Raw genomic sequence first — 27,799 nt, forward strand, 5'->3', positions numbered from 1 at the left:
TGCCGCCTCCTTGTTTGACTGAATTTTTAGAAGTTGATTCAAAATCCATATTGCATTTTTATTTTTATTTTATTATTATTAAGGCAGTTTAGGGTTGACTTGCACAAAATCATCCAATTAGTAAGTGTTGAGTGTGTAAAACCAGATTTAAATTTAGATCCTCCTGACTTCAGGATTAGTAGTCTATCCACTGTACCACATAGATGCCCCTCATGTTGCATGTTTCGAGGAGAGGAGCTTTTGAAGAAATGATTACCTGCTACAGAAATCTTTCCTGCCTGAAAAATATCATCAGGATATAAGTTTATAGTAATCTGAAGTCATAATTTTGGCATTGCTTTTTAAAATATGTATTTTATTTTGTTCTTTCTAAAAATCTTTTTCCCCTTTCAGGAAATAAAATTTACTCCAGAAGAGGCAAACTTTGAGGAAATAAATGACTTGTAAAAATGAAAACATCAATCAAAGTTCTTTCTTTCTGGCCCCTCTATGGAAAATTGGGTATACACACGTCCTACTAGTGGAATTTCACAATGGTAGAATTTCTTTAGGAGACAAAAAGGGAAAATATCCTGGTGAAGTTATAAAAATTACAACATACAGTCCCTATATTGTGTTCAGTCCTTTACTGGGAATTATATGCAAACTGTCTGTGAAACAGATTATATTCAGACATTTGTAGTGATAATTCTTTTGTCATTCGGCTACTGAGTTGATTTAAAACAGTCCGTATGAGAAAGGAAACAGGCTGGAAAAGAATTTTGAATTGTTATGAGCACAAAAGATCAAACTAGAATAAAAGAGTATCCATTATTTGGGGAACCACCCACAATGGAATATTTATATTTAGAATTAAAAGATACAGTGATGAATGGACAAAATGTTCAGGTGAACACACAAGTGAATGATATGGAGTTGGGCAATATTATAGAGATGTCAATGAATGGAATCTAGAATACCTGATTGACTAGTCTTTGCCAGGGTCAAAAGTCAGTCAAAAGCCTAGACTCTTGATATCCAAGTCAGCATTTAGAGAATTTAAAATACTCATTGTTCTGGTTTTGTTATTCCAGGGAATCTGCATTCAAAAAGCAGGAACTGACCAAAATAGCAATTTTGGAAGAGAAAACAGAGAAATTTCTGAATGAAGCCAAAGAGATGTGTGCTGTGGTAAGAAAATCCAATTCATGCATACTTTTCCCATTTCAATTCTACAAGGATTTATTTTGGGGCCTTTTGTATTGTGTTCTCTTGAAATGTTATGATGGTTTTGAGGAACAAAAGAAAGGAAATAAAAGAAATGCCTCCAACATTTTTTTTTTGCATGTTTTGCAGCAAGACGATAAATCCTATTCCTATGAATTCTGAATTGCAAAATTCTTTTCAAACCTTTGTAAATAGTATTCTTTTCAATTAGCCATAACAGTATATATTCTCCATTATTACAAACCTCTGTTCCTAGTGTCAAGATTTGAAACAGGAGTAAACATGGTATAGAAGGTATTAATTGCATTGTGGGTTTTTAAATATATATATATATATTTGAATATATATATATATACACATACTATATTTTTCCTTTAATCATACACATGTAACTGATAGTGATGGTACATGATTGATAGATATGAGCTTTGGTATGGCTAAAATACGAACTTTTATGGTTTTGGTTTTTAAGTTTTCCCAGTAAGTTCTTTCTATTTCTAGTGTCTCCACTAATTCTGAAAGATCTAGGCATTCTATAATTTTTTATTGCTACTCATAGTCTTGAGGTTAGTGCAGTGATTTTTCATTTTCTCTCTCCTCAAAGTTTTCTTTTTTTTTTAAGAGGGTCAGAAGTTTTTGCTCTCTGGGGCTAGATAACTTAATTTCAATAATTCTCCTTGTACCATGGACACAAAAAACTCATTTTAAGTTATTTTAACATTGTTTCTAGAATAGCATTATATAACTATATTCCATGTGGCTTCATTCTCTCTCTACATATTTCAAAGTTCGTTGCTTTTTTGTTTTGTTCTCCAACATGATTTGCTCAACATTGAGACTAGATTTTCAAAGGTTTAGATTTAATGAGGCAAAACATGAACTGTTGTTTCATTCATTCAAGTACATATTTTGCATGTCCTTTTTCTGGATTTGTTTCTTCAGCATTCCTGTCACTATCATAGAACTTTAGATTAACGTTCTTCCAGATTTCTACTCTTCAAATCTAATTACAGATTGTATATTTGGGACAATGTGGTTTTAGGGTACATTTCACAATTTTTGACTTTGAGACTTTTTCAGTGTTGTTGGGGGTCTTGGTATTGGAATATTTGGTATCCTATAAATAACCAGGATAAACTTTAAACTCTCCAAGTATTCTTCTCAGAGGAATCTATGGATATTAAATAATGATCTTTTTAAAGTTCCTACCAGGTTTGATTTTGAAAATGCTTGCTTTTTTCCCCTTAGACTTATTAGATTGCCATTTAGAAATCTAATAAGATAATTTAGGTGAGATTTTCATTACAAAATTAGTTTATTTAATAAATGGAAATTTATGAAGGTTAATGGAAATGGTCGCCATTATGATCTAAGGGTCCGGGAAAAAAGCTACTGTTTGCTTTGAATTTCCTGCCATGGTTATCAAACAAGGGTTCAAACAAAGAATACCTAAATTGACATTAAAGGTAATTTCCCCTCATGGGTATCGAATATTTGACCAAAATTTTAGATTCAGTGAAAAGGTTCCTGACTACAATTGTTTCCAATTTGTCAAGAGAGGTTCCTGATGGTTCTGTTTTTATTGTTACCAGGTTGAGTGCCATCTATTTTTAGTGTTTTTACTTTTATTATTTCTTCCTTCTTGTCCATTCTGTCCTAGTACATTTTTCTAAATATTTTTTCTTTCTCTCAGGAATAAATTGGGAAAAAACCATTTTAATGATATTAAGCCAACTTCATTAGAATATATAATTTTAGTAAATCAAATGAAAAAGATATTCAGAATACCTGTTGTAGCTTCGGAACAACCTTCTCATAAATTCATTTAAAATTGGTTTTCTCCCATGTGGATTGTTGAATTGATGATTTTTAATAAGTTAAATTAAGCTAAGTTAGAAGAAATGAATATGGAAAGAAATGATCTACCTAGCCTTACTCACTTTGTTGGGCCGGTTGTGCTTCTAAAAGTTCCTTAAATGGCATCACGTTAGAGTTCAGCTGATTAACGTTATTGAACAAGCCATATTTGGTCTTCTTAAATCCTATATTATTTTCGGTATTGGAAGTGGAAAATACTGCCTGGAAGGAGATCTTGAGGTTAATATTGGAGAAACTAGAGGTCATTTGGTTAAATCTGCCATCATTTTCATTCCCCAAAAATCAATGAGGCACAGAAAGCTTACCACAAAGTTCCCCAAACATGGAGTAGGACCCAGGGATTCAGATAATACAGTGCTCTTCATAGTCCATCAACTTAGATTACTACTATAAACTTGGTGTCTAATATTCAAACCTAATTAGGTTGTAGGGCTTTCAAGCAGTCATTGTAGAGGTTTATACACCAAATTTTTTTCTTTCAGAAAGGGACAATGGACTGCCAACATCCAAAGTTCCAAGCCAGGTTTCCAAGATGGATGCCCTCTTTTTTTGGGTAAGATCAGTTTTCTAGTTGTAAAAGAAAACAATTGAATAAAATGGTTTGGTTTCATCTTTCAACTTTTAGTTATCACCTTTCCAACTTTCCACCTTTTAACCCTTCTCAAGTCCTTTTAGCTTATCCCTATTTTCATCTATTTCAATAGTTCTCATCTAATGGGTACAATTAAGTTCTGAGTATGGGCACTCAAGGGACCTGGCTTGGAATTCTTGGTCTCCCACTTTCCCCATTTCCCACAATCAAAGGGGCTCTGATCTTCCTTTGTCTCAATTTGTACCGTTACTTAATTTTCAGGCCATGGGATAAATTTGTACTTTTGCTTAAATATAAAATGGGGCTAAAATGACACTGGCCTTTAAGTTCTGTCTTTACAGACACATTGGTGTGTTATTCAATCATCAGAAATATTTGGGGCATTTTACAGGGATCCTACTTGGAATCAATATGGAACAAATCCCTTTCTGTGCAAAGGAAATTTTCTTTTCTTCTCCAAAAAAAATTAAACGTCTTATGAAATTTCCGTCATGAAAAACCTTTCTATAAATGTCATTTGGTAGAGAATTATAGAATTCTCCTTCCTGCTTAAAACCCTCAAGAATAATACAAATGGACATGTTTCTGTTTCAAACATGATCTTTTCTTTCTCAGGGTATGGATAACATTGTCCAATACATCCTTCAGGTATTCTTATAATTGTAATTTGATAAAGCAAAGGCACATTTGAATACTTTGTAAACAGTAATTTTCACTTTGCCCGAGTTCTGTGACCTTTTCCCACTGAGGTATCCTCTCATCATTTCCTTGGCTCAATAGTATTTCATCATAATAATCATCCACATTGGAATCAGCCATGGCCTGCTGATGGCTCCCTCATTCTCTTAACTCTTTCCGCCAAAAAAAAGGCTCCTATAAATATTTTTGACTAATTCATTTTTTGTTTTTAAAGTCTCTTTAGGCATACATGCTTAGTAATAGTTTTTGCTCAAAACTGACATGATTTTAACCCTTTTTTTTTGTCAGGGTGGCATAAATCAAACTTTTATCATTTTTCTGTTGAAGAATGCCATAATGTTTTAAAGAAATTGACCTAGATATCTTATCATTTGAAAAATGGGCCTTCATTAGAACACTTTTAAAACTTTTTTCTTTTTTTTTAATAATTTTTTTAAAATTAGGCAAACATACTTTTCATATTTGTCCTTGCAAAACTTTGTTTTCCAATTTTTTCTCCTGCCTTCCCCTCTATCCCATACCTAGACAACCAAGTAAATAAAATATTTAAATGTACAATCTTTCTATACATATATCCACAGTTACAAGGCCTAAAAGAAAAATGATCAAAAGGAAAACAATGGAAAGAGAACAAAAGAACAAGCAAACAATGAAAAAGTGCAAATATAATATCGATTTCCATTCAGTTCCCCCATCATCCAAAAATCACAGCATCGGAATTGTCACGTAATTTTTTTTTTGTATACAATAGATTCTTGGTTCACCTTCTTCCCAAGCATCTTTCATGTGAGTTTCTCCTGGCATACAAAACCTTTCTGCTCATCATTTCCTTTAGAATAATAATACTCCATTATTGTTCGTGAAGAAATGACCAAAGGATAAATTTCAGAAAGTCCTGGAGGACCAAAGAACTCATGCTGAAAATGAAATGGGCGGGGCCGGAGATCCAATATACTTCAAAACAATACATGTATCAGTTCTGATGGACCTCCACCTCGGCAATAGATAACCAAATCAGTTCCAATGGCCATAATGAACTGAACCAATACCAGGAAAGAACTCTGAAATGACTAACAACCATTCATGATTAATCCCTATAGTTTTCCTTCCCATGTTGGTTTCCTTACACACTAATTACACTCTTTCGAGTCCGATTCTTTTGTATAGAAAATAACGGTTTGTTCATTATACTTATTTATCTAATTTATACTTTAATATATTGAAATCTACTGGTCATCCTCCATCTAGAGGAGTGGGGGGAATGAGGGAAAAATTGGACAAAGGTTTGGCAATTGTCAATGCTGTAAAATTACCCATCATATAACTTTAAATAAAAGCTATTAAAAGAGAATAACAATATTATAACAGTATATACCATAATTTATTCAGTTACTCGTCAATTGTAATACTCTCAATCTGGTTCCTTGCCCATCAAATAGAACTCTCAAAATTTATCCCAGAAAGAGCCCAAGAAAGAGAAAAGCACCCATATTCCATCATTTCTTCAGTCACTTGTCAATTGATAGGCATACACTCAATTTCCAGTTCCTTGCTCAAATGAACTCTACAAACATTTATCCACATGGCTGCTTTTCCCTTTGCTGTGATGTTTTGAGATATGGGCCTAGTAGGACATCTGGATCAAAGGTAACCCCAACTATTAGTGTCTCAGTTTTAAATCATCCCTACAAAATTCATTATTCTCTTTTCTTGTCATCTTAGCCAAAATGAGAAGTGTGTAGTGGCAAAATAGAATTGACTTAATTTGCATTTCTCATACTAGTGATTTAGAGAACTTTTTATTGAACTAGAAATTGTTTAATTTCACAATTGAAAATTTTCCTTTTTGACCATTGATCAAGTGGAGATCATTGTAATTTGTAAGTAATGATTTTCTTCCCAGGGCATTTGGTATTGCCTTTTCATTGTGGTCACTTTTACTTTGAAAGGAGTTCTTCTTTTCAGTGAATTGTTGTATATCATTTTTCCATTTGGCTAATTCTGCCTTTTGAGATAACCTTACATTTTTCAGAGTTTTATACATCTTTTTACCATTTGCCGAGTTCTGTTTTTTAAGGATTAATTTGCTTCAGTTTTTTAAAAAATTTTTTCTTTTAACAAATTGTAAGCCTTCCCCCCGCAATTTTTGGCATCCTCATTTCAAAGAAGTTATTTTTAAGTTTATAGAAATGATTGAAAGTTCCAAAAGGTATTTGGATCAAAACGTCTCCCTGACTCCCTCAATATTCCATTTGGCAATTCTCCCTTCCAGACAAATTTCTCTTTTAGGTTTAACATCTTTTTAACATTCGTCCTGTTTTTAAGGGTTGTTTGCTTTCGTTTTGTTTTTAATTTGGTTCTTCTTTAACCTTATAGCTCTTTTTCCCCTGCTTTTTTGGTATCCTCATTTCAAGCAAACTTTTAATTAATACAAATGGTTGATTGTCCAAAAGGTATTTTGTTAAATCTTTAACCTCTCAAATTCATCAAAAAGTATCTAAGTGTCTCAAAAGTTCACATTTTTCTTTCAATTTATTTCTCACAATATACATTTTTATTAAAAGATTTTTTATTTTCAAAACATATGCAAAATTAATTTTTCATTAATCTACTGTTCCAAATTTTCCCTTCCTTCCCCTTCTGACCTCCATTAGATGGAAGTTATCCAATATTTTAAACGTAAAACTTTCTATATATATATACAAAATGAAAGTTGAAAAAAATAAAAAAAAAAAAAAATGAATGAGAAAAAAATGCAAACAAACAATAAAAAAAAAATGAAAATGCTATGTTGTGGTCAACACAGCTCCCACTGTCCTCTCCTTGGATATATCAACTGTAATTTTTAAAGAATTATATTCCCATTGGGCAAATTTTTCTTTTAATGACATTCTTCTCCCCATGACCTTTTTGTATTATCCTTAGCATCTAGCCCATTACACAATTTTCCTTCTGTGTTTTTCGATTTTCAAAACTATTTGGAGCTTTCTCATGGCCTGAGACAAATTCTTTTCTTAGAACCTGTGGAAATAATATTTGACTTTGTATCCCCACTAAATCCTGTATTTATCCATCCTCTCTTTAATCTTTTCTTGGTTGATCTTTTTTTGTACTTATTTTCCCAGCCTAACTAGGAAATAATTTTGACTCTTTGGTAAAAAGTAGGACTCTTTTAGGGTGGAGGGGTGTGATATCCAAGCTTCTGAGGTTTTTACTCTTATCTAAATCCTCCCCACAGACTTTACTGTGGGGAGTACTTTAAACCCTGACACCTAAGTATGGGCAAAGCAACAAAATCCTGCATCATTCGTACCAGTGAGACATCTGTCCTCTGCTCCATATGACCTTTGAGGCCTTATTCGATGCTGGGAAAGCTCCGGTTACCGCTACAGTTGCTGCTGTATTTGATACTGTTGATTCAGGGGCTCTCAACCTGCTGTTTTGCTGGAGCTCTTCTAAAACCCAAGTGTGGCAGACCTTCCTGGCTGACTTTCCAGGACTTCCCTGCTGTCCAAGGATGGAGAAGTCTGGATTGTTGCTCTTTGGGCTGCTGATTCAAAGGCCGCCAAGGCCTTTCCTGACTTTCCTAGGCTGAGGTTGTACTTTCTTGGCCAATGCCACAATTGTGCAACTGTCCCACCCCAGAGTGACCCACCCCTCCTGCCACCTTCTAAGCTGTGTTTGCCTGGAAAATTGTTTCACTGCATCTGTGGGGAAAGTCATGCTCAAAAATATTTGGAGTGATTATTGAAAGAATTAGACTGTGGGTGATGCTTTGGAAAGTTCTGCCTTTGTCCTTAACACACTTTTGCAGTAGGTAAATTTATAATTCTATCCAATTGACGTTTCTAAGGCCTCCTTAACTTTTATTAACATTTTCCTCTTTCTTTTGTTTCAGAACCCGTGGGAATAGCATCAGAAAGAAGACAACACAGACAAAAAAGGCACCAAAGGTAAACTTTGGACACATCTAATTTGTACTGTAGCTTTAACTACAAAGGCCAAGGGTAATGTCAGATGTGGGAAATGGAGCAAAGGCCTTCTTGGGTCCACATCAGATCTAATATTTTAGGCTTCTCAAACAGTATGGTATAGAAAAGTGGCTCTATGTTTCTGTGACATTATTCAACTTTTTGGGGTGTAATTGTTTCTGCTTTTGTTCATGTTTCCTGATGCTTTTGCACCTTTCCTGGATGAAGGAGAATGAAGTCAATTGAATCTATAACATTAGAAAATTTAAAAAATTTTTTGGCCTCTCCCAAGATTTGTTATTGAGTTCTTGTCATGTTTTCCTGTGGGCACTCTTAATCTTTGTTCTTGTATCAACAGCTCCCTGCAGAGCCCCTGACCCATTACAGGTATTTCATTAATGTTTCTTTGTTGCTGGATTCAGACATTTAACTACTAGGTCTCTTTCTTGATTTTGCAGTTGACAACTAATTACAGCTGTAGTTATGCATCTCAGAAAAAAATCTCTCAACAGATAAAGGAAAGAAATAATGTGAGTTGGAATTAAAAAAAAAAGCAATTATTTTAAAAGGCCTTTCCCAATATGATCACTTATTAGTTCACAGAATGAATGAAATTTCAGGTCTTAATTAGAATCTATTCTTCTTGGTATGGCAATTTAGTAATCATTATTCTTTAGCACAGAAACATGATCTTGGCATTTCTTCAAAAAAAAAATAAAAAAAAGAAATTGTGAAGGAAACCAAAAAATTATCAAACTGAAATGAGAGGTTTGAAGCAAAACATCTTTAGAATCTATTCTGCTTCTGATATTTTATAATTTCGAGATTTTTTTATATTCTAATTTTTGAATTTATATTCTCATTTTCTTTTACTGGCAGGTTCCAGAAAATTTTCCAAAATTTCAACCAAAAAGATCCTACCATATCGTTAAAAGTGTAAGTTTGACAGTTCAAATGTTAAAACAGATAGAAATTCTTAGAACATACTTCACTGAAAAAGTGCATAATTGAACCAATGGGAAAAAAAAAATTTGTGAAAAACCACTTAAGTCCTTAATGTAGTCTTTTCAGAACCACATCTAGCAATAACATTATCGGGTTCCTCCATAATGAGCCTCTCAGGGCACAGTCTCCTTCTTTTGGCTTGACGGTTTCCAGAAACTTTCCAGTATCACCTACCAACATTAATGGACTGGACAGTGGAAGATATGAATAATGTGATATTTCCAGCCTGACTTGCCATGTTATTATTCTCCATACTTCATGATGCATTTACTCTCCCTTAATGACTTTTTCCAAATAGCCCCTTTCATTGTCTCACTATCACATCCCACATGCTGCTCTTCTCCAAGAATGACAGGGCTCTCATTTTTTCTTCTGCAAAGTTCATCTTTCCTTCAAGAATAATTCCAACATCTCCATAATTGCTCCCTGAAATATCACATTTAAGGGGAAGCCATATTCTCCTGTTCATTTTGATTTGTAAAGATATTCCATTCTAAAGGAATGTGATTGAATTCTAAAGTAATGAAGTATTTTCTTTGAATTGTTCTCTTCTCTTCCACTTCCTGATTGGGTTCTATGTTCCTAAAAGGCAAAGTCACCTTGTCCTTGAAACTCTCTCAACTTTATGGAAGCTAGAGAGACAATTTGAAGGGGAAAAGATCTTCCCTAAATGAATAAACACCTTCATTCCATTATCTGCTTGGTATTGGTTGAATCAAGAGTTGGAGATTCCAATCCTATTCAACTGAAGATTTTCTGTTCAATTCCAGCTCAAACTGCACCCACCAGCCTCATCAGGAGGGGGAGCAGACCTAGGCTTCTAGATGGCAATTTTAAACCCAATCCTTGCAGAAGAGCTAACATGCCATCCTTGGCATAGCAAGCCTCTGCCCACTAGGATGATATCCTCTTCCACGACTACCTTCTTTTGATCCTCACCTATTTCCCTAAGGAGACTTTATGCCTCTCTACTAGAAACTTTACTTCTCTGCCAGGACTCCTCCACTACTTTAGTTCCCTGTTGGCAATTTTCCACTCAGGAATTCAACCTTTCTATTCATGCATAGCACAGGCTGACTTCACAATGCCTAAATAAACCTCTTTTATCAGTGTGGGTTTTGGGGTTCATAAAATACTTATGAAAAATCTTTGCACCACCAGACGAGGGATTCCCAAATCTTCCTACACATGTGCTGAATCCCATGGAGGTACAGGGGAATCCAATCTCTCCATTTGGTTCCCTGAACCCTGAATCTGCCACTAGATCTTATCCTTGACCACAAGGAGCCCTAATCTCATTTTGTTTCACTGAATCGAATCTCATCATTTGAATCCCTCACCACCCTAAATGGAGTCCTCATCAGTTAGGGTCATCATTGAAGAGTAGGTAGTACAGAGATGGGTTGTTTATTGTAAAATTCAAAATCTCAGTTCTTAAAATAAGTAGAAAATATCAATTGGAATAACTGTCAAAGAAAGGAAAAAACTTTTCTCTTTTAAAATATGTAGGGAGCAAGGAAATACGTGACAAAAGAGGCAAAAAATGAGAAAGATCGTGGTACAATGAGAAATTTGGGCAAAGGAGAAGACAGAAGCCGAGACAGCAAAGATCATTCAAATCTTCATAAGAGTACGTGATTTTAAACATAACTGATGCAAAGATTGAGGAATACTTAGGTTTCTCAAAGGGGGCTTAAAGGAATGAAACTGAGACAACCGGAGACATTAGGAGTGATGACAGTCAATTAAATATTGACATGTTGATTGAGTCTAGCAGTGCGAGTAAATATCTATTCTTCAGTTTGATGAGAAGTTGTTCAAATAAAGTAGCTGGTAAGAAAAATATTAAAAGAAATACTTTGTAAAATGTTTTTCTCTTAAGATCTTAGAGTGATTTTCACACTAATATATAAAGATCTTCCTTAAGCAAGCCTCTTTACTTATTTATCTCTCATAAGTGCATTTTGTTAATTTCTTACCAAATTTCTGGATTGTTTTCTTTCCCTTGACTTCCAATCCTTTCCACCGCTTCCCCTTTCTTTCTTTTCTTTTCTTCCTTTTTGAATTTCCCTTTTTGCTGCTCTTCTGCTCTTTTGTCATCCTCATTCTCTTCCCATTTCTCTTATTGTCATCTAACGTTTTCTCTGTGTTATTTTTTGAGAGGAAGCAGGAGAAATAGATTCTTAAAAAATCAAAAGGTCCAAGATGACACGCTAAAACCTAGTCAATACAAATCTTAAAAGCTTAGTAAAAATATGGAACTGTCCTTCCATTCATTTAAAACCATTAGATCAAGGGATTGTTTGAGAGAAGTTAGATTGTGGTGAGCTTTGCATACACTCACAGAAACACAAATGGGTTCGTGTATAGATATGTGCATATTTGCACATATGTGTATGCACAGAGAGATATTATAGATATATATATATATATATATATATATATATATATATTTATATATTTATACTTACAGCCACACGCAGGCACCCTGAGAGGGATATAGGTATAGAGAGACATGGGTAGACAGGTATTTTTAACCCAGAGCTTTTGAGTATTGGCTAAAATACTTCTAGAAACATCTATGGTTTTGGCCCATTTCAAATTTTTTCAGTAAATTCTTTTTAGTTCTACTGTTCCCACTCATTCTGAAAGACATGGACAGTTGTAGAATTTCTTGTAGTAACATGTCAAGGCTATTTTATTGCTGTTCATGTTTGTGTGTGTAGTCCAGTGGTTTTTCAAGTTTCTCTCCTCAATCTGATTTTTTTCCTTTGTTTTTTTGTTTTTTGGAGGAGTAGAAGTTTTTGCTCTCTTTGGTTATATAAACTTTCTTTCAATATTTATCCTTACCCCTGGACAGAAGAACCTCACGTTATCTTCTTCTAACATTGTTTCTGAAATAATTGTATAATTCCTATTCCATGAGCCTTCATTCTCTCTCTATGTATTTCAAAGCTTTTCTTTGCTTTCTTGTGTTGTTCTCTAGCACTTTGACACTACCTCCAACACTGTGACTCGATTTTCCAAGTAATTCTAGCAATCAAATGAGGTCAAACATGAATTCTTGTGTCACTCGTTATAAACGAGTAGTATTTAAGTATCCTTAGTATCAGTATAGTGTACTTAGTACAATTGTCCTTTTTCCAGGGTTGTTTCTTGAGCATTCCTGTCACTATCATAGAGCTTTAGATTAGCATTCTTCCAGAGTTGTACGCTTTCATTCTACTTTCATATGATGTATTTGGACCCATAGGGAGTGCACTTTGGGGTGCATTGTCTGATGAGAACTTTTGACCTGTTGAGACTTTTTTCAATGTTCTAGTGGTCTTGAGTCTTAGGATATTTGAAGATTCTACAAATAACTCAGGAGTCTTGAGTATTACCTTATTTAAAGATTCTATAATTAACTCAGGCTCACAACCTTTCAAGTATTCTACCTCAGAGTAATCTATGGATATTCAAATTCTGATCTGGACCCAGGTTTGGTTGTGTGTAACATGCTTAGCTTTCTTTAGGTTCCCTATAGACTTATATTTGACTTGCCACTTAGAAAACTCTACATAAGTTCATATTAGGTGAGGTTATTCCACAACAATATTCAGGTTTATTTAACATATGGAAATCCCATAAAGGATTAATAGGGAAGTGAGTCCCCATCATGATCTCAGGGTCACATTGAAAAAGCTACTGTTTGCTTCTGAATTTCCTGCCATGTGATTATGCAAACAAGGGCTTGCAACCAAAGAATACCTAGAAATGTGACATACAGGTACATGTTCCCCTCATCAGGTATCCTTGAATATTTGACCAAGAGTTCATAGATTCAGTGAAAGGAGTTCCTGACTCACAATTGTGTCCACATTCTGTCAGAGAGCAGGGCTTCACATAGATGGTTCTGTTTCCTTATTGTTACCCAGAGTTGCAGTGCCATCTATCTTGTAGTGCTTCCTTACTTATTATTATTAGCTCTTCCTTCTTAGTCCATGCTCTACCCTAGTACATCTTTTCTGAAAATATCTTTTCTTCTCTCTCAGGAATAAGAGCTCTGGGAAAAATGCTTTTCATTTTAATGATATTAAGCCAACTTCATTAGAGATATATAATTGTTAGTAAATCAAATGAAGAAAGATATTCAGAATACCTGTTGTAGCTATCGGAGACAACCTTCTCATAAGATTCATTCTAAAATTAGGTTTTTCTCCCATGTGGCATTGTTGAATTGACTAAGACTTTTTAAGTAAGTTAAGGCTTATTAAGCTAAGCTTAGAAGAAATGAATGTGGATAAGAAATGATCTACCTAGCCTTACTCTCTTTGTTGGGCCTTGCTTGATTGTGCTTCTAAAAAGTTCCTTAAATAGCATCAAGTTAGAGTTCAGCTGATTGACGTTGATGAACAAGCCATATTTGGTCTTCTTAAGTCCTATATTATTTTCGGTATTGGAAGTGGAAAATACTTCCTGGAAAGAGATCTTGAGGTTAATATTGGATGAAACTAGAGAGGTCATTTGGTTCAAATCTGCCATCATTTTCCTTCCTGAAATCAATGAGGCACAGAAAGCTTACTTACAACAGTTCCCTAAACATGGAGTAGAGACTCCAGGGATTCAGACTAATACAGTGCTCTTCATAGTCCATCAACTATAGATGCTACTACTATAAACTTGAGTGTCTAATATTCACAACTCAATTGGAAGTTGCTGTGGGCTGTTGCTAACGCAGTCATTGTCAGAGGTTTATACACCAAATTATTTTCTTTCTAGAAAGGGACAATGGGACTGCAACAACATCGGCAAGTTCACGAGCCAGGTTTCCAAGATGGATGCCCTCTTTTTTTAGGTAAGATCAGTTTTCTAGATTGATAACAAGAAAACAATTGAATAAAATGGTTTGGTTTCTACATGCTTTCAACTGTTTAGCTATCACCTTTCCAACTTTCCACCTTTTCCAACCCTTCTCAGAGTCCTTTTAGCTATATCCCCTGATTTTCATCTATTTCAATAGTTCTCATCTAATGGAGTACAATTAAGTTCTGAGTATGGGCACTCAAGAGGACCTGGCTTGGAATTCTTGGTCTCCCACTTTTCCCATTTTGCCCACAATCAAAGGGCTCTGATCTTCACTTTGTCTCAATTTGTACCAGTTACTTAATTTTCAGGCCATGGGACTAAATTTGTACTTGTTACTTAAATATCAGGAAATGGGGCTAAAATGACACTGAGCCTGTTAAGTTCTGTCTTTAGCAGACACATTGGTGTGTTGGATTCAATCATCAGAAACTATTTGGGGCATTTTTACAGGGTTATCCTACTTGGAGTTCAATATGGAACAAATCACTACTGTGCAGAAGGAAATTTTCTTTTCTTCTCCAAAAAAATTAAGAACGTCTTATGATATATGTGACGTCATGAAAAACCTTTCTATAAATGTCATGTTGGTAGAGAAATTATAGAATTCTCCTTCCTGCTTGAAACCCTCAAGAATAATACAAATGGACATGTCTGTATTCAAACATGATCTGTTCTTTCTCTGGGTATGGATAACATTGTCCAGCATACATCCTTCAGAGTATTCTTGGATAATTGTATTTCTGATAAAAGCAAAGGCACATTGTGAATACTTTGTAAACACTATTTTTCACTTTGCCTGAGTTCATGGTGACTTTTTCACATTTTTCTGAAAGCATCCTACTCATCATTTCCTATGGCTCAATAGTATTTCATCATAATGACATCATCACATTGGAATCAGCCATGGCCTAGCTGATGGGCTAGCCCTCATTCTCTTAATTCTTTCCCCCAAAAAAAGAGCTCCTATAAATATTTTTGACTAATTCATTTTCGTTTTTGAAGTCTCTTTGGGCATACATGCTTAGTAATAGTGTTGTTAGCTCAAAAGGCTATACATGATTTTATACCCATTTTTTGTTGGGGTGGCATAAATCATACCTTTTGATCATTTTTCTGTTGAAGAATGGCTCATAATTTTGTTAAAGAAATTGACCTAGATATCTTATCTAATTGAAAATTGAGGCCTTCATTAGAGACACTTGCTTCAAAACTTTTTTTCTTTTTTTAATAAGAGCTATTTTCAAAATACAGGCAAATATACTTTTCATCATTTGTCCTTGCAAAATTTTGTGTTCCAATGTTTTCTCTCTCTCTTCCCTCTATCCCTTACCCTAGACAGCAAGTAAACTAAAATATATTAAATGTACAGTCTTTCTATACATATGTCCACAGTTATAAGGCCTAACAAGAAAAATCAGATACAAAAGGAAAACAATGAGAAAGAGAACAAAGAACAAGCAAACAATTCTCCCTTGTCATTTCTATTTCTCACAAGATATATTTTTTATTAAAGCTTTTTATTTTCAAAACATGTGTAGAGTTAATTTGCAACACTCACTCATGTAAAGATCTTGTGTTGCAAATTTTTCCCTTCCTTCCATTTCTGCCCTCCATTAGATGGGAAATAATCCAATATATGTTAAACATGTTCAGATTTTCTGTACTTATTTCCACAATGATAGGGTTGAAAAATAAATATCATATCAAAAAAATGAATAAGTTAAAAAATGCAAATAAACAATAATGGAAAAATCAAAATGCTGTGTTGTGGTCTACATGGCTCTTACTGTCCTCTATTTGGATATATCAATTGTAATTTTTAAGGAATTATTTTCCCATTGGGCAAATTTTTCTTTTAATGACATTCTTCTCCCCATGACCTTTTTGTATTATCCTTAGCATCTCCCTCATTATTCTTCACAATTTTTCTTCTGTTTATGATTTGAATTTCAAGAGCTATTTGCAGCTTTCTCCATGGCCTGAGACAAATTCTCTTTCTTAGAGCCTGTGGAAATAAGTATTTGACTTTGTAGTCCCCTCCTAAATCTGTATTTTGATCTTCATCATCTCTGTACTAACTTTTCTATGGTCATGATCTTTTCCTGGTGTATGCTTATTTTCCCAGCCTATCTAGGAAATAATTTTTGGATCTTTGGTAAAGTAGGACTCTGTTTCCAGGGTGGAGGTTGTGATATCACAAGCTTCTGAGGTTTGTGCAACTCTTATCTGAAATCCTCCCCACAGACCTATACTGTGAGGCAGTAGTGTACCTGACACCTATTTATGGGCAAAGCAACAAAACCCTGCATCATTCATAGCAGTGAGACATCTTTTCCTCTCCTTCATATGACCTGTTGAGCGCCTTATTTTGATGAACCTGCAGAAGCCACCTGTGTTGCTGCAGCTACAGTTGTTGCTGTATTTGATATTGTTGATTCAGTGGTTCTCAACCTCCTGTTTTGCTGGAGCTCCTCTAAAACCCAAGTGTGACAGAACTTTCTGGCTGACTTTTCAGACTTCCCTGTTGTCCAAGGATGGAGAAGTCTGGATTGTTGCTCTTTGGGCTGCTGATTCAAAGGCCGCCAAGGCCTCTCCTGACTTTCCTAGGCTGAGGCTGTACTTTCTTGGCCAATGCCACAATTGTGCAACTGTCCCACCCCAGAGTGACCCACCCCTCCTGCCACCTTCTAAGCTGTGTTTGCCTGGAAAATTGTTTCACTGCATCTGTGTGGGGAGTCTACTGCTCAAAAATATTTTGGAGTGATTATTGAAAAGAATTTAGGCACTGTGGGTGATGCTTTGGAGAAGTCTCTGCCTTTGGTCAGTTAACACACTTTTGCAGTAGGTAAATTTATCAATTCTATCACATATGCTGACTTGATTTCTACTAGGCTTCCTTAACTGTTTATTAACATTATTCCTCTTTCTTTACCTTGGATTTCAGAACCCGTGGGAATAGCATCAGAAAGAAGACAACACAGACAAAAAAGACACCAAAGGTAAACTTTTGTCATATTTAATTTGTACTGTAGCATTTACTTTAACGACCAAGGGTAATGTCAGATGTAGGAATTGAAGCAAAGGCCTTCTTGGGTCCACATCAGGTCTAATATTTTAGCCTTCTCAAATAGTATGGTATAGAAAAATTGTTCTATGTTTGTGTGACATTATTCAACTTTTTCTGATGAAATTGTTTCTCCTTTTCTCAATGTTTCCTGATGCTTTTGCACCAAGGATATTCTTTCTTGGATGAAGGAGATTGAAGTGATTTGGATCTATAACATTAGAAAATTTAAAAAATTTTTTGGCCTCTCCCAAGTTTTGTCATTGAGTTCTTGTCATGCTTTCTTCTGGGCACTCTTAATCTTTGTTCTTGTATCAACAGCTCCATGAAGAACCCCTGACCCATTAGAAGTACTTCATTAATGCTTGTTTGTTGCTGGATTTAGAATTTTAACTATTGGGTCTCTTTCTTGATTTTGCAGGTTCCAACTAATTACAGCTGCAATTATATATCTCAGGAAAAAATTTCAGAGAAGGTAGAGGAGAGAAATACTGTGAGTTGGAATAAAAAAAAATAGCAACTACTTTAAAAGTCCTTTCCTCTTCTGATCACTTATACTCCATAGAATTAATTAAACTTCAGGTCTTAATTAGAATCTATTCTTCTTGGTTTGGCAATATAGTGATCATTATTCTTAAGCACAGAAACATGATCTTGGCATTTCTTCAAAAATAAAATAAAATAAATTGTGAAAGAAACCAAAAAATTATGAAAGTGTGAAATATGAGGCTTGAAGCAAAAGATCTTTAAACTCTATTCTGCTTCTGATATTTTATAATTTCCAGAATTTATTATATTCTTATTTTTGAAATTATATTTTCATTTTCTTTTACTGGCAGAATCAAGAAAATTTTCCAAAATGTCAACCAGAAACATCACACAATATGGTAAACAGAGTAAGTTTGACAGTTCAAATGCTAAAACAGATATAAGTGCTTAAAGGATACTTAACTGAAAAAGTGCATAATTGAACCACTATGAAAAAATTTGTGAAAAACCACTTAAGTCCTTAATGCAGTCTTTTCAGAACCACATCTAGCTATAACATTATAGGGTTCCTCCATAATGAGCCTCTCAGGGCACAGTCTCCTTCTTTTGGCTTGACAGTTTCCAGAAACTTTCCAGTGTCACCTACCAACATTAACTGACTGGACATTGGAAGATATGAATAATGTGATTTTTCCAGCCTGACTTGCCATGTTATTATTATCCATACTTCTTAATGCATTTACTCTCCCTTAATGACTTTTGCCAAATATCCCTTTTCACTGTCTCACTATCACATCCCACATGCTGCTCTTCTCCAAGAATGACAGGGCTCTCATTTTTTCTTCTGCAAAGTTCATCTTTCCTTCAAGAATAATTCCAACATCTCCATAATTGCTCCCTGAAATATCACATTTAAGGGGAAGCCATCTTCTCCTGTTCATTTTGATTTGTAAAGATATTCCATTCTAAAGGCATGTGATTGAATTCTAAAGTAAAGAAGTATTTTCTTTGAATTGTTCTCTTCTCTTCCACTTCCTGATTGGGTTCTATGTTCCTAAAAGGCAAAGTCACCTTGTCCTTGAAACTCTCTCAACTTTATGGAAGCTAGAGAGACAATTTGAAGGGGAAAAGATCTTCCCTAAATGAATAAACACCTTCATTCCATTATCTCCATGGTATTTGTTGAATCAAGAGTTGGAGATTCCAATCCTATTCAACTGAAGATTTTCTGTTCAATTCCAGCTCAAACTTCACCCACCAGCCTCATCAGGAGGGGGAGCAGACCTAGGCTTCTAGATGGCAATTTTAAACCCAATCCTTGCAGAAGAGCTAACATGCCTTCCTTGGCATAGCAAGCCTCTGCCCACTAGGATGATATCTTCTTCCACGACTACCTTCTTTTGATCCTCACCTATTTCCCTAAGGAGACTTTATGCCTCTCTACTAGAAACTTTACTTCTCTGCCAGGACTCCTCCACTACTTTACTACCCTGTTGGCAATTTTCCACTCAGGAATTCAACCTTTCTATTCATGCATAGCACAGGCTGACTTCACAATGCCTATAATAAACCTCTTTTATCAATGGGTGTTTTGGGTTCATGAAATACTTATGAAAAATCTTTGTGCCACCAGAAGAGAGGTTTCCAAAACTCCTTACCCATGGGCCGATTCCTAAGCGGGTACAGGGGAATCCAATCTCTCCATTTGGTTCCCTGAACCCTGAATCTGCCACTAGATCTTATCTCTGACCACCAGCAAACCTAATCTCATTTTGGTTCACTGAATCTAATCTCATCATTTGGATCCCTCACCACTCTAAATGTAGACCTCATCAGTTAGGGTGGTCTTTGAAGAGTAGGTAGTACAGAGGTGGATTGTTTATTGTAAAGTTCAAAATCTCAGTTCCAAAAATAAATAGAAAATATAAATTGGAATAACTGTCAAAAAAAGGAACAAACTTTTCTCTTTCACAATATGTAGGGAGCAATGAAAACCATAACCAAACAGGAAATAAATGACAAATATGATGGTACAATGAGAAATTTGGACCAAGAAGAAGACTTAGGACATGAAAGCCAAGATGATTCAAATACTGGTAAGACTACATGATTTTACACATAACTACTGCAGAGATTGAGGAATACTTAGGTTTTCAAAAGGGGCTTAAAGGAATGGAACTGAATCATCCTGAGACATAAAAGTGATTAGAGTCTTAAATAATAATTGACATGTTGATGGAGCCTAGCAGTGTGGGTAAATATCTATTCTTCAGTTTTGATGAGAAGTTGTTTAAAATAAAGTAGCTGGTAAGAAATATATTAAAAGAAATACTTTTTAAAAGTTCTTCCCTTAAGATCTTAGAGTGATTTTCACACTAATCTATAAAGATCTTCCTTAAGCAATCCTTTTTGCTTATTTATCTCTCAAAATTTCATTTTGTTAATTTCTTACCAAATTTCTGAATTATTTTCTTCCCCTTGACTTCCAATCCTTTCCACCGCTTCCCCTTGTTTCTTTTCTGCCTTTTTCAATTTCCCTTTTTGCTCCTCTTCTGCTCTTTCCTCATCCTCATTCTCTTCCCATTTCTGTTATTGTCATCTAACATTTTCTCTTTCTTATTTTTTGAGAGGAAGCAGGAGAAATAGATTCTTAAAAAATCAAAAGGTCCAAGATGACAGGCTAAACATTAGTCAATACAAATCTTAAAATCTTAGTAAGAATATGGAACTGTCCTTCCATTCATTTAAAACCATTAGATCAAGGGATTGTTTGAGAGAAGTTAGAATGTGGTGAGCTTTACATACACTCACAGACACACAAATGTGTTCGTGTATAGATATGTGCATATTTACATATATGTGTATGCACAGAGAGATATTATACATATATATATATATATATATATATATATAGTTACAGCCATACACAGGCACCCTGAGAGGGATATAGATATAGAGAGACATGGATAGACAGGTATTTTTAACCCAGAGCTTTTGAGTATTGGCTAAAATGTTTCTAGAAACTTCTATGGTTTTGGTGCATTTCAAATTTTTCCCAGTAAATTCTTTTTAGTTGTACTGTTCCCACTCATTCTGAAAGACCTGGGCAGTTGTAGAATTGTGACTCGATTTTCAAAGTAATTCTAGCAATTTAATGAGGTCAAACATGAATTTTTGTGTCATTCATTATAAATGAGTTGTATAAGTATCCTTAGTATCAGTATAGTGTACTTAGTATAAGTGTACTTTTTCCAGGGTTGTTTCTTGAGCATTCCTCTCACTATCATAGAGCTTTAGATTATCATTCTTCCAGAGTTTTACTCTTCAATTCTAATTATAGATTATGTATTTGGGACCATAGTGGGTGCACTTTAGGGTGCATTGACTGGTCAGAACTTTTGACCAGTTGAGACTTTTTTCAATGTTGTAGCGGGTCTTGAGTATTAGAATATTTGAGGATCCTATAAATAACTCAGCCTTGAAACCTGTAAACTTTCAAGTATTCTGCCTCAGAGCAATCTATGGATATTAAATATTCTGTTCTGGATTCTACAAGTTCTTGACCCAGGTTTGATTGTGTGTAACATGATTAGCCTTCTAGGTTCCCTGTTGATTTATATTAGACTTGCCGCTTAGAAACTTCTACATAAGATCATTTCAGGTGAGGTTATTCCATTACAAATTTCAGGTTTATTTGACATATGGAAATCCCATAAGAATTAATAGGGAACTGAGTCCCCATTGTCGTCTAAGCGTCCCAGTGAAAAAGCTACTGTTCGCTTCTGAATTTCCTGCCATGTGATTATCCAAACAAGGGCTTGCAACCAAAGAATACCTAGAAATGTGACATACAGATACATGTACCACTCATCAGGTACCCTTGAATATTTGACCAAGAATTCAGAGAGTCAATGAAAGGATTTCCTGACTCAGAATTATTTCCACATTCTGTCACAGGGCAGGGCACCACATACATTGTTCTACTCCCTTGTTACCCAGATTGTCAGTCCTATCTATCTTTTAGTGCTTCCTTATTTCTTATTATTAGCTCTTCCTTCTTATTCCATGCTCTGCCCTAGCACATCTCTTCTGAAAATGTCTTTCTTCTCCCTCAGGAATAAATCTTTCCAGGAAGAGCTCTGGGAAGAATGCTTTTCATTTTAATGATATTAAGCCAACATCATTAGAGATACATAATTGTTAGTAAATCAAATGAAGAAAGACATTCAGAATACATGTTCTACCTATTGGAGACAACCTTCTCATAAGGTTCATTCTAAAATTAGGTTTTTCTCCCATATGGCATTGTTGAATTTTCTAGACCTTTTAAGTTAGTTAAGGCTTATTAAGCTAAGCTTAGAAGAAATGAATGTGGATAAGAAAATATCTACCTAGTCTTTATCACTTTGTTGGGCCTTGCTTGATTGTCCTTCTAAAAAGTACCTTAACCAGAATCAAGTTAGTGTTCAGCTGATTGACTTTTATGAAAAAGTCATGTTTGGTTTTCTTAAATCCTATATTATTTTTGGTAGAGGAAATGGCAAATAACTTCCTGGAAAGAGATCTTGAGGTTAATATTGCATTAAACTGGAGAGGTCATTTGGTTCAAATCTGCCATCATTTTCCTTACTGAAATCAATGAGGCACAGAAAGCTTAATTACAACAGTTCGCTAAACATGGAGTAGAGATTCCAGGAATTCAGACTAATACAGTGCTGTTCATAGTACATCACCATATATGCTGCTACTATAAACTTGAGTGTCTAATATTCACAACTCAATGGGAGGTTGCTGTGGGCTGTTGCTAATGCAGTAATTTTCAGAGGTTTACACACCAAATTATTCTTATTTTTAGAAAATGACAATGAGACTGCAACAACCTCACACAGAGCACAGGAAAAGAAGTTTACAGGATGGATTCCCTCTTTTTTGGGGTAAGATCAATTTTGTAGTTTAACAACAAGAATTGAACAAAATGGTTTAGCCTCTACATGGTTTAAACTGTTAGCTACCATGTTTCCATCTTTTTTATTCTCAGGGTCCTTTTAGCTATGTCCTATGATTCTCTTCCATTTTAGATATTCTCATCTAGTGTGAGTACAATGAGTTCTGAGCATGGGCACTTGAGAGGACCTAGGTTTAAATCCTTTTTCTCCCACTTTCAACAGTTTGCCCACATTTGAAGGGCTTTGATCTTCACTTGGTCTCAATTTGTACTTGTTAATTAAATATCAGGAAATGGGATTAGAGTGACACAGAACTTATCAAATTATGTCCTTAGCAGATACATTTGTGTGTTGGATTCAATCATCAGAAACTACTTGGGACATTTTTACAGTTCTATCCAACTGTGGGATCAGTATGTAACAGACCACTACAGTGGAAAAGGAAATTTTCTATTCATGTCCAAAAAATGAAAGTTCTTAAGGTATATGTGATGTTACGAAAAACCTTTCTATAAAAGTCATTTTGGGAATGACATTATAGAATTTTCCTCCTTCCTTCAAACCCTCAAGAATAATAGAATAAAATTGACGTGTTTATATTCAATCATAATTAGTTCTTTCTCAGTGTAGAGATAATATTTTCCAGCCTACATTTTTCAGAATATTCTTGGATCATTGTATTACTGATAAAAGGAAAGGCACATTGTGAATAATTTGTACTTTTCGCTTTGCATGAGTTCGTGTAGATCTTTTCAGGTTTTTCTGAAAATTATAGATCATAGCTTAATGATTTTCCTGTTGGAGAATGACTCTTTTAATTTTTCTTTTAATTCACCCAGGTGTTTATGTATTTAAAAAATGAGGCCTTCATCAGAGAATCTTGCTTCAAAACTCTTTTCTTTTTTTTAATAGCAGCAACTTATTTCCAAAATAGATGCAAACATAGTTTTCAACATTCAATACCTTGTGCTCAAATTTTTTTCTCCCTCCCTTGCCTCTATCCCTTACCCCTATTCCTTATCCTAGACAGCAAGTAATCTATATGTTAAATATGTACAATCATTCTATACGTATTATCACAATTATACGGCCAAACAAGAAAAATCAGATCAGAAAAAAAAAACACTGAAAAAGAAAACAAAGCACAACAGACAACCAAAAAAATGAAAATACTATGCAAAGGTGCAGTTCCATTCAGTCCTGACATCCTCTTGAAAAGTCACATTCATCAGAATTATCACATAATTTTGTTGTTCTTGTGTACAATGTACTCTTGGTTCAACTCACTTCACTTAGCTTCAATTCATGTGAGTTTCTCCTGCAATTACTGAAATCTTCTGCTCATTATTTCCTTTAAAATAATATTTCTTGACATTTATATACCATAATTTATTCAGCCACTCCTCAACTTTTAGGCATCCACTCAGTTTCTAGTTCCTTGCAATTGCAAATAGAACTGCTACATTTTTCCATGTATGGGTCCTTTTCCCTTTGTTATGATCTTTTTGGGGTATGGGCCCAGTAGAGACACACTGCTGGATCAAAGGGTATTCATGTTTTGATAGACCTATGGGCTTAGTTCCATACTGAACTCCAGAATGATTGGATCAGTTCACAACTCTACCAACCATGTACTAGTGTCTCAGTTTTCCCACATGCCCTACAATAATATTATGTTTCATTGTTATCTTAGTCAACCTGAGAAGTGTGTAGTGGCGTCACTAAGTTGTCTTAATTTGCCAAATTTTTTTCGTCCACTGTGGTTTAAGAATTTTTTTCATACGACAAGAATAGTGTTAATTTCTTCATTTCTAAATTGCCTTTTCTTTTTTTTTTTTTGACCATTTCTTAATTGGAGCCCATGTAATTTTTAAGTAATGATTTTCATCCAAAATCAAAAATGGTTTCTATTGCCATTTGTTAGTGTTCAAATCTACTTTTAAAGGAATTCTTGTTTTCAGTGAATTTCTGTTTTATCTTTTTTTTTAATCTTTTTTTTCCATTTGGCTAATTCTGCCTTTCAATACAACCTGCTGCTTTTCAGAGTTTCATACATTTTTTTTGTTTGTTTTTACCATTTGACCTGTTCTGTTTTTAAAGAGTTATTTGCTTCAGCTTTTTTTACTTCCTTCTTTAACAAATTGTGGGTTCCTTTTTCCCATTTTTAGCATCCTCATTTCAAGAAAACTGTTAAGTCAATAGAAATGGTTGAAATCCAAAAAGCTATTTTGATTAAAATAATTCCCTATCTCAATATTTACAGCAAAATTATCTAAGTGTCTCAAAAGTTCTATATAATTTTCTTTTGTCATTGATATTTCTCACAATATATCTTTTTATTACAGTTTTTTATTTTCAAAACATATGCAAGGATAATTTTCAACATTCACCCATGAAAAGACGTTGTGTTCCTAATTTTTTCCCTCCCTTCCCCCCATGTCCTCCATTAGATGGAAAGTAATCCACTATATGTTAAACATGTACAGCTCTTCTATACATATTTCCACAATTATCGAGTTGAAAAAGAAATAACAGATCAAAAAAGAAGAAAATGAATAAGATAATAAAATGAAAGCAAACAATAATAAAAGAGTTAAAAATATATTTGTTTACACAGTTCCCTGATCCTCTCTCTGGATGTTTACACAGTTCCAGTCCTCTCTGGATGTATCAGTTGTAATTTTTAAAAATTTTTTCCCATTTGGAATTTTTCTTTAATAACTTTTTCTCTTCCGCCTTTTTGTATTCTTTCCTAGCATCACTCTCCTTTTTCTTCCCAATTTTTCCTCTCATCTCTTATATGATTTTCAAAAAGCTATTTTGAGCTCTTTTTCCCAGGCTGAGGCTGTATGTCTTAGACAGTGCCACCTGTCCCCCCAAAGTGACTGACCCCCTCCTGCTACTTTTTCTAAGCTCTGTTTGGCGGGAAATTAATTCCCCTCCTTTGTGGGGAGTCTATTGCTCAAAAATATTTTTGAGTGATTATTGAAAAGTATTTGGACACTGTGGGGATGCTTTTGGGGAAATCTCTGCCTTTGGTTAGTCAGTGGGCCTCCTCCCACACATTTATATTAAGTAAATTTATTCAATTCCCTAACATGTAATCTGACTTGATTTCTACTAAGCCTCCTTAACTGTTTATTAACATTTGCTCCTTTCTTCCCGGTTTCAGAACTCTTGGAAAGAGAATCAGAAAGAGGGACAAAAGAATAAAAAAGGCAAAAGGTAAACTTTTGTCATATCTAATTTGTACTGTAGCTTTAACTGCAAAGGCCAAGGGTAATGTCAGATGTGGGAGTTGGGCAAAGGACCTTGGGTTACATCCAGGGTCTTTCTTAGGCCTCTCAAATAATATGGTATGAAAAATTGTTCTATGTTTTGTGACATTAAATAACATTTTGCGGTTGTTATTGTTTCTTCTTTTCTCAATTGTTTTTCCTGTTGCTTTTGCACCAAGGTTTTCTTCCCTGGATAAAGGAGAATGAAGTGAATTGGGATCAATAACATTGAAAATTTAATTTTTTAGCCTCTCCCAGGGTTTTCATTGAGTTCTTGTCATGCTTTCTTGTGGTCCTCTTAATCTTTGTTCTTGTATCAACAGCTCCCTGCGAGTCCCTAACCCATTACAGATCTTCCTTAATACTTGTTTGTTGCTGGATTTAGGCTTTTTAAACCAACTGGGTCTTTTTCTTAAACTTTGAAGTTAAATAAGCTTCTTGGTACATCTCAGGCACAAATTTCAGAGGAGATGGATAAAAATAACCGGAGGTTGGAATTAAAAAAATATAGCAATTATTTTTCCAAAGGCCTTTCCCAATATGATCATTAATAGGTCCACAAATTCATGAAATTTCAGGTCTTAATTAGAATCCTACTCTTCTTGGTTTGGCAGTTTAGTGACCTTTATTGTCTAGCATAGAAACACTATGTTGGCTTTCTTTAAAAAATGAAATTGCAAAGGGCCAAACAATGAAAAGTACTTGGAATTGAGGCTTGAGCAAAAAATCTTTTATGGTCTATTCTGCTTCTGATATTTTATAATTTACAAATTTTATTATGTTCTAATTTTTGAAATTATATTCTCATTTTTATTTTACGGCAGGATCAAGAAAATTTTCCAAAATGTCAACTAGAAACATCCATTATATGATAAAAAGGTTTGACAGTTCAAATGCTAAAACATATAAAATCTTAAGGATCCTAGACTGAAAAAAATGCATGATTGAATCAATATGAAAGTTTGTGAAATACCACTTAAATCATTAATTATTTCTTGTAAAACATCTGGCTATAACATTATAGAGGTTCTCCATGAATTAGGCTTCTCAGGGGCACAGTCTCCTTCCTTTGACTTGAATTTCCGGAAACTTTCCAGTATTAATCAACCAACAATAATAGATTGGAGCTTAGAAGATGTGAAAATTAGTTCTACTCCTTTGGGATAGAAATATCCCATTCCAATCAATTACCACTTGATAGCTTGGACATTCTTCATGGACACCAAGAAATTATTGAAGATAAGCTTCAATAGGGAATTTCTTATTAATACCATTAAATTACAAGGGCTTTCAGCAATTTAAGGTTTACAAAAAGTTTAGATGGAAAAAATATATCTGAATAACCAGACAATACAATACCTATGTGTGTATGTGTTTTGTTTACAGAAAAATATAAAATATTTATAACTATCAACATAAAAATGTTTATATCTAACTACTTATAACAAACCCCTACTTCCCCAAAGCTTATATTTTCTCTCCTAAACCCCTCCAAAGTCAATAGGTCTTTCCCAATAATTCCATTTCTTTTTTAAAAAAATCAAAATTTAAAGTTTTTCTTTGATCTTTATAATGAACTATCATTATCTAATCCTAATTTTCTTCCTGATAAGTAATGATGCAGGTGCTATCTTTTTTAATCACACTTGACAAATTAAGGACAAAAAATGGCACTCAGAACTTATTCAAAAAACAACTTCAGTGTTAAGAAAAGAAGTTTTCAAAGCGAATAGATACCTTTATTTCCAGAATTTGTCCTTTATTAGATAGCCTCAAAGTTCTAGGCAGTGGACCATATTTTAATATAATTGATCAAACTGATT

The 27,799-nt window shown here is 34.4% G+C and overlaps 1 protein-coding gene and 1 long non-coding RNA gene across 2 annotated transcripts; both read left to right on the top strand.

The window, feature by feature from the left end:
- The first annotated feature begins 434 nt into the window (after positions 1-434).
- Positions 435-1,169, top strand: LOC116422318. Its single transcript, XR_004232909.1, has 2 exons — positions 435-501; positions 1,074-1,169. It is a non-coding gene; the product is annotated as an uncharacterized LOC116422318 (long non-coding RNA).
- A 2,398-nt stretch (positions 1,170-3,567) lies between these two features.
- LOC116422553 lies at positions 3,568-27,143 on the top strand. Its single transcript, XM_031961259.1, has 13 exons — positions 3,568-3,637; positions 8,274-8,328; positions 8,805-8,876; positions 9,226-9,282; positions 10,861-10,981; positions 14,113-14,188; positions 17,144-17,198; positions 17,685-17,756; positions 18,103-18,159; positions 19,734-19,848; positions 22,608-22,686; positions 25,871-25,923; positions 27,001-27,143. Exons 1-13 carry the CDS (start codon positions 3,576-3,578, stop codon positions 27,141-27,143), a joined length of 1,017 nt encoding a protein of 338 aa, XP_031817119.1. The 5' UTR covers positions 3,568-3,575.
- The last annotated feature ends 656 nt before the right edge of the window (positions 27,144-27,799 follow it).

This window comes from Sarcophilus harrisii, chromosome 3 (assembly GCF_902635505.1).
Source record: "Sarcophilus harrisii chromosome 3, mSarHar1.11, whole genome shotgun sequence".
NCBI lineage: Eukaryota > Metazoa > Chordata > Mammalia > Dasyuromorphia > Dasyuridae > Sarcophilus > Sarcophilus harrisii.

Excerpts from the sequence above, each read along its gene's own strand:
- LOC116422553 (XM_031961259.1), top strand. The coding sequence starts at position 3,576 with ATGGACTGCCAACATCCAAAGTTCCAAGCCAGGTTTCCAAGATGGATG. Across the intron at positions 17,757-18,102 it reads AGGTAGAGGAGAGAAATACT|AATCAAGAAAATTTTCCAAA; the intron begins GTGAGTTGGAAT and ends TTTTACTGGCAG. Across the intron at positions 19,849-22,607 it reads CCAAGATGATTCAAATACTG|AAAATGACAATGAGACTGCA; the intron begins GTAAGACTACAT and ends TCTTATTTTTAG.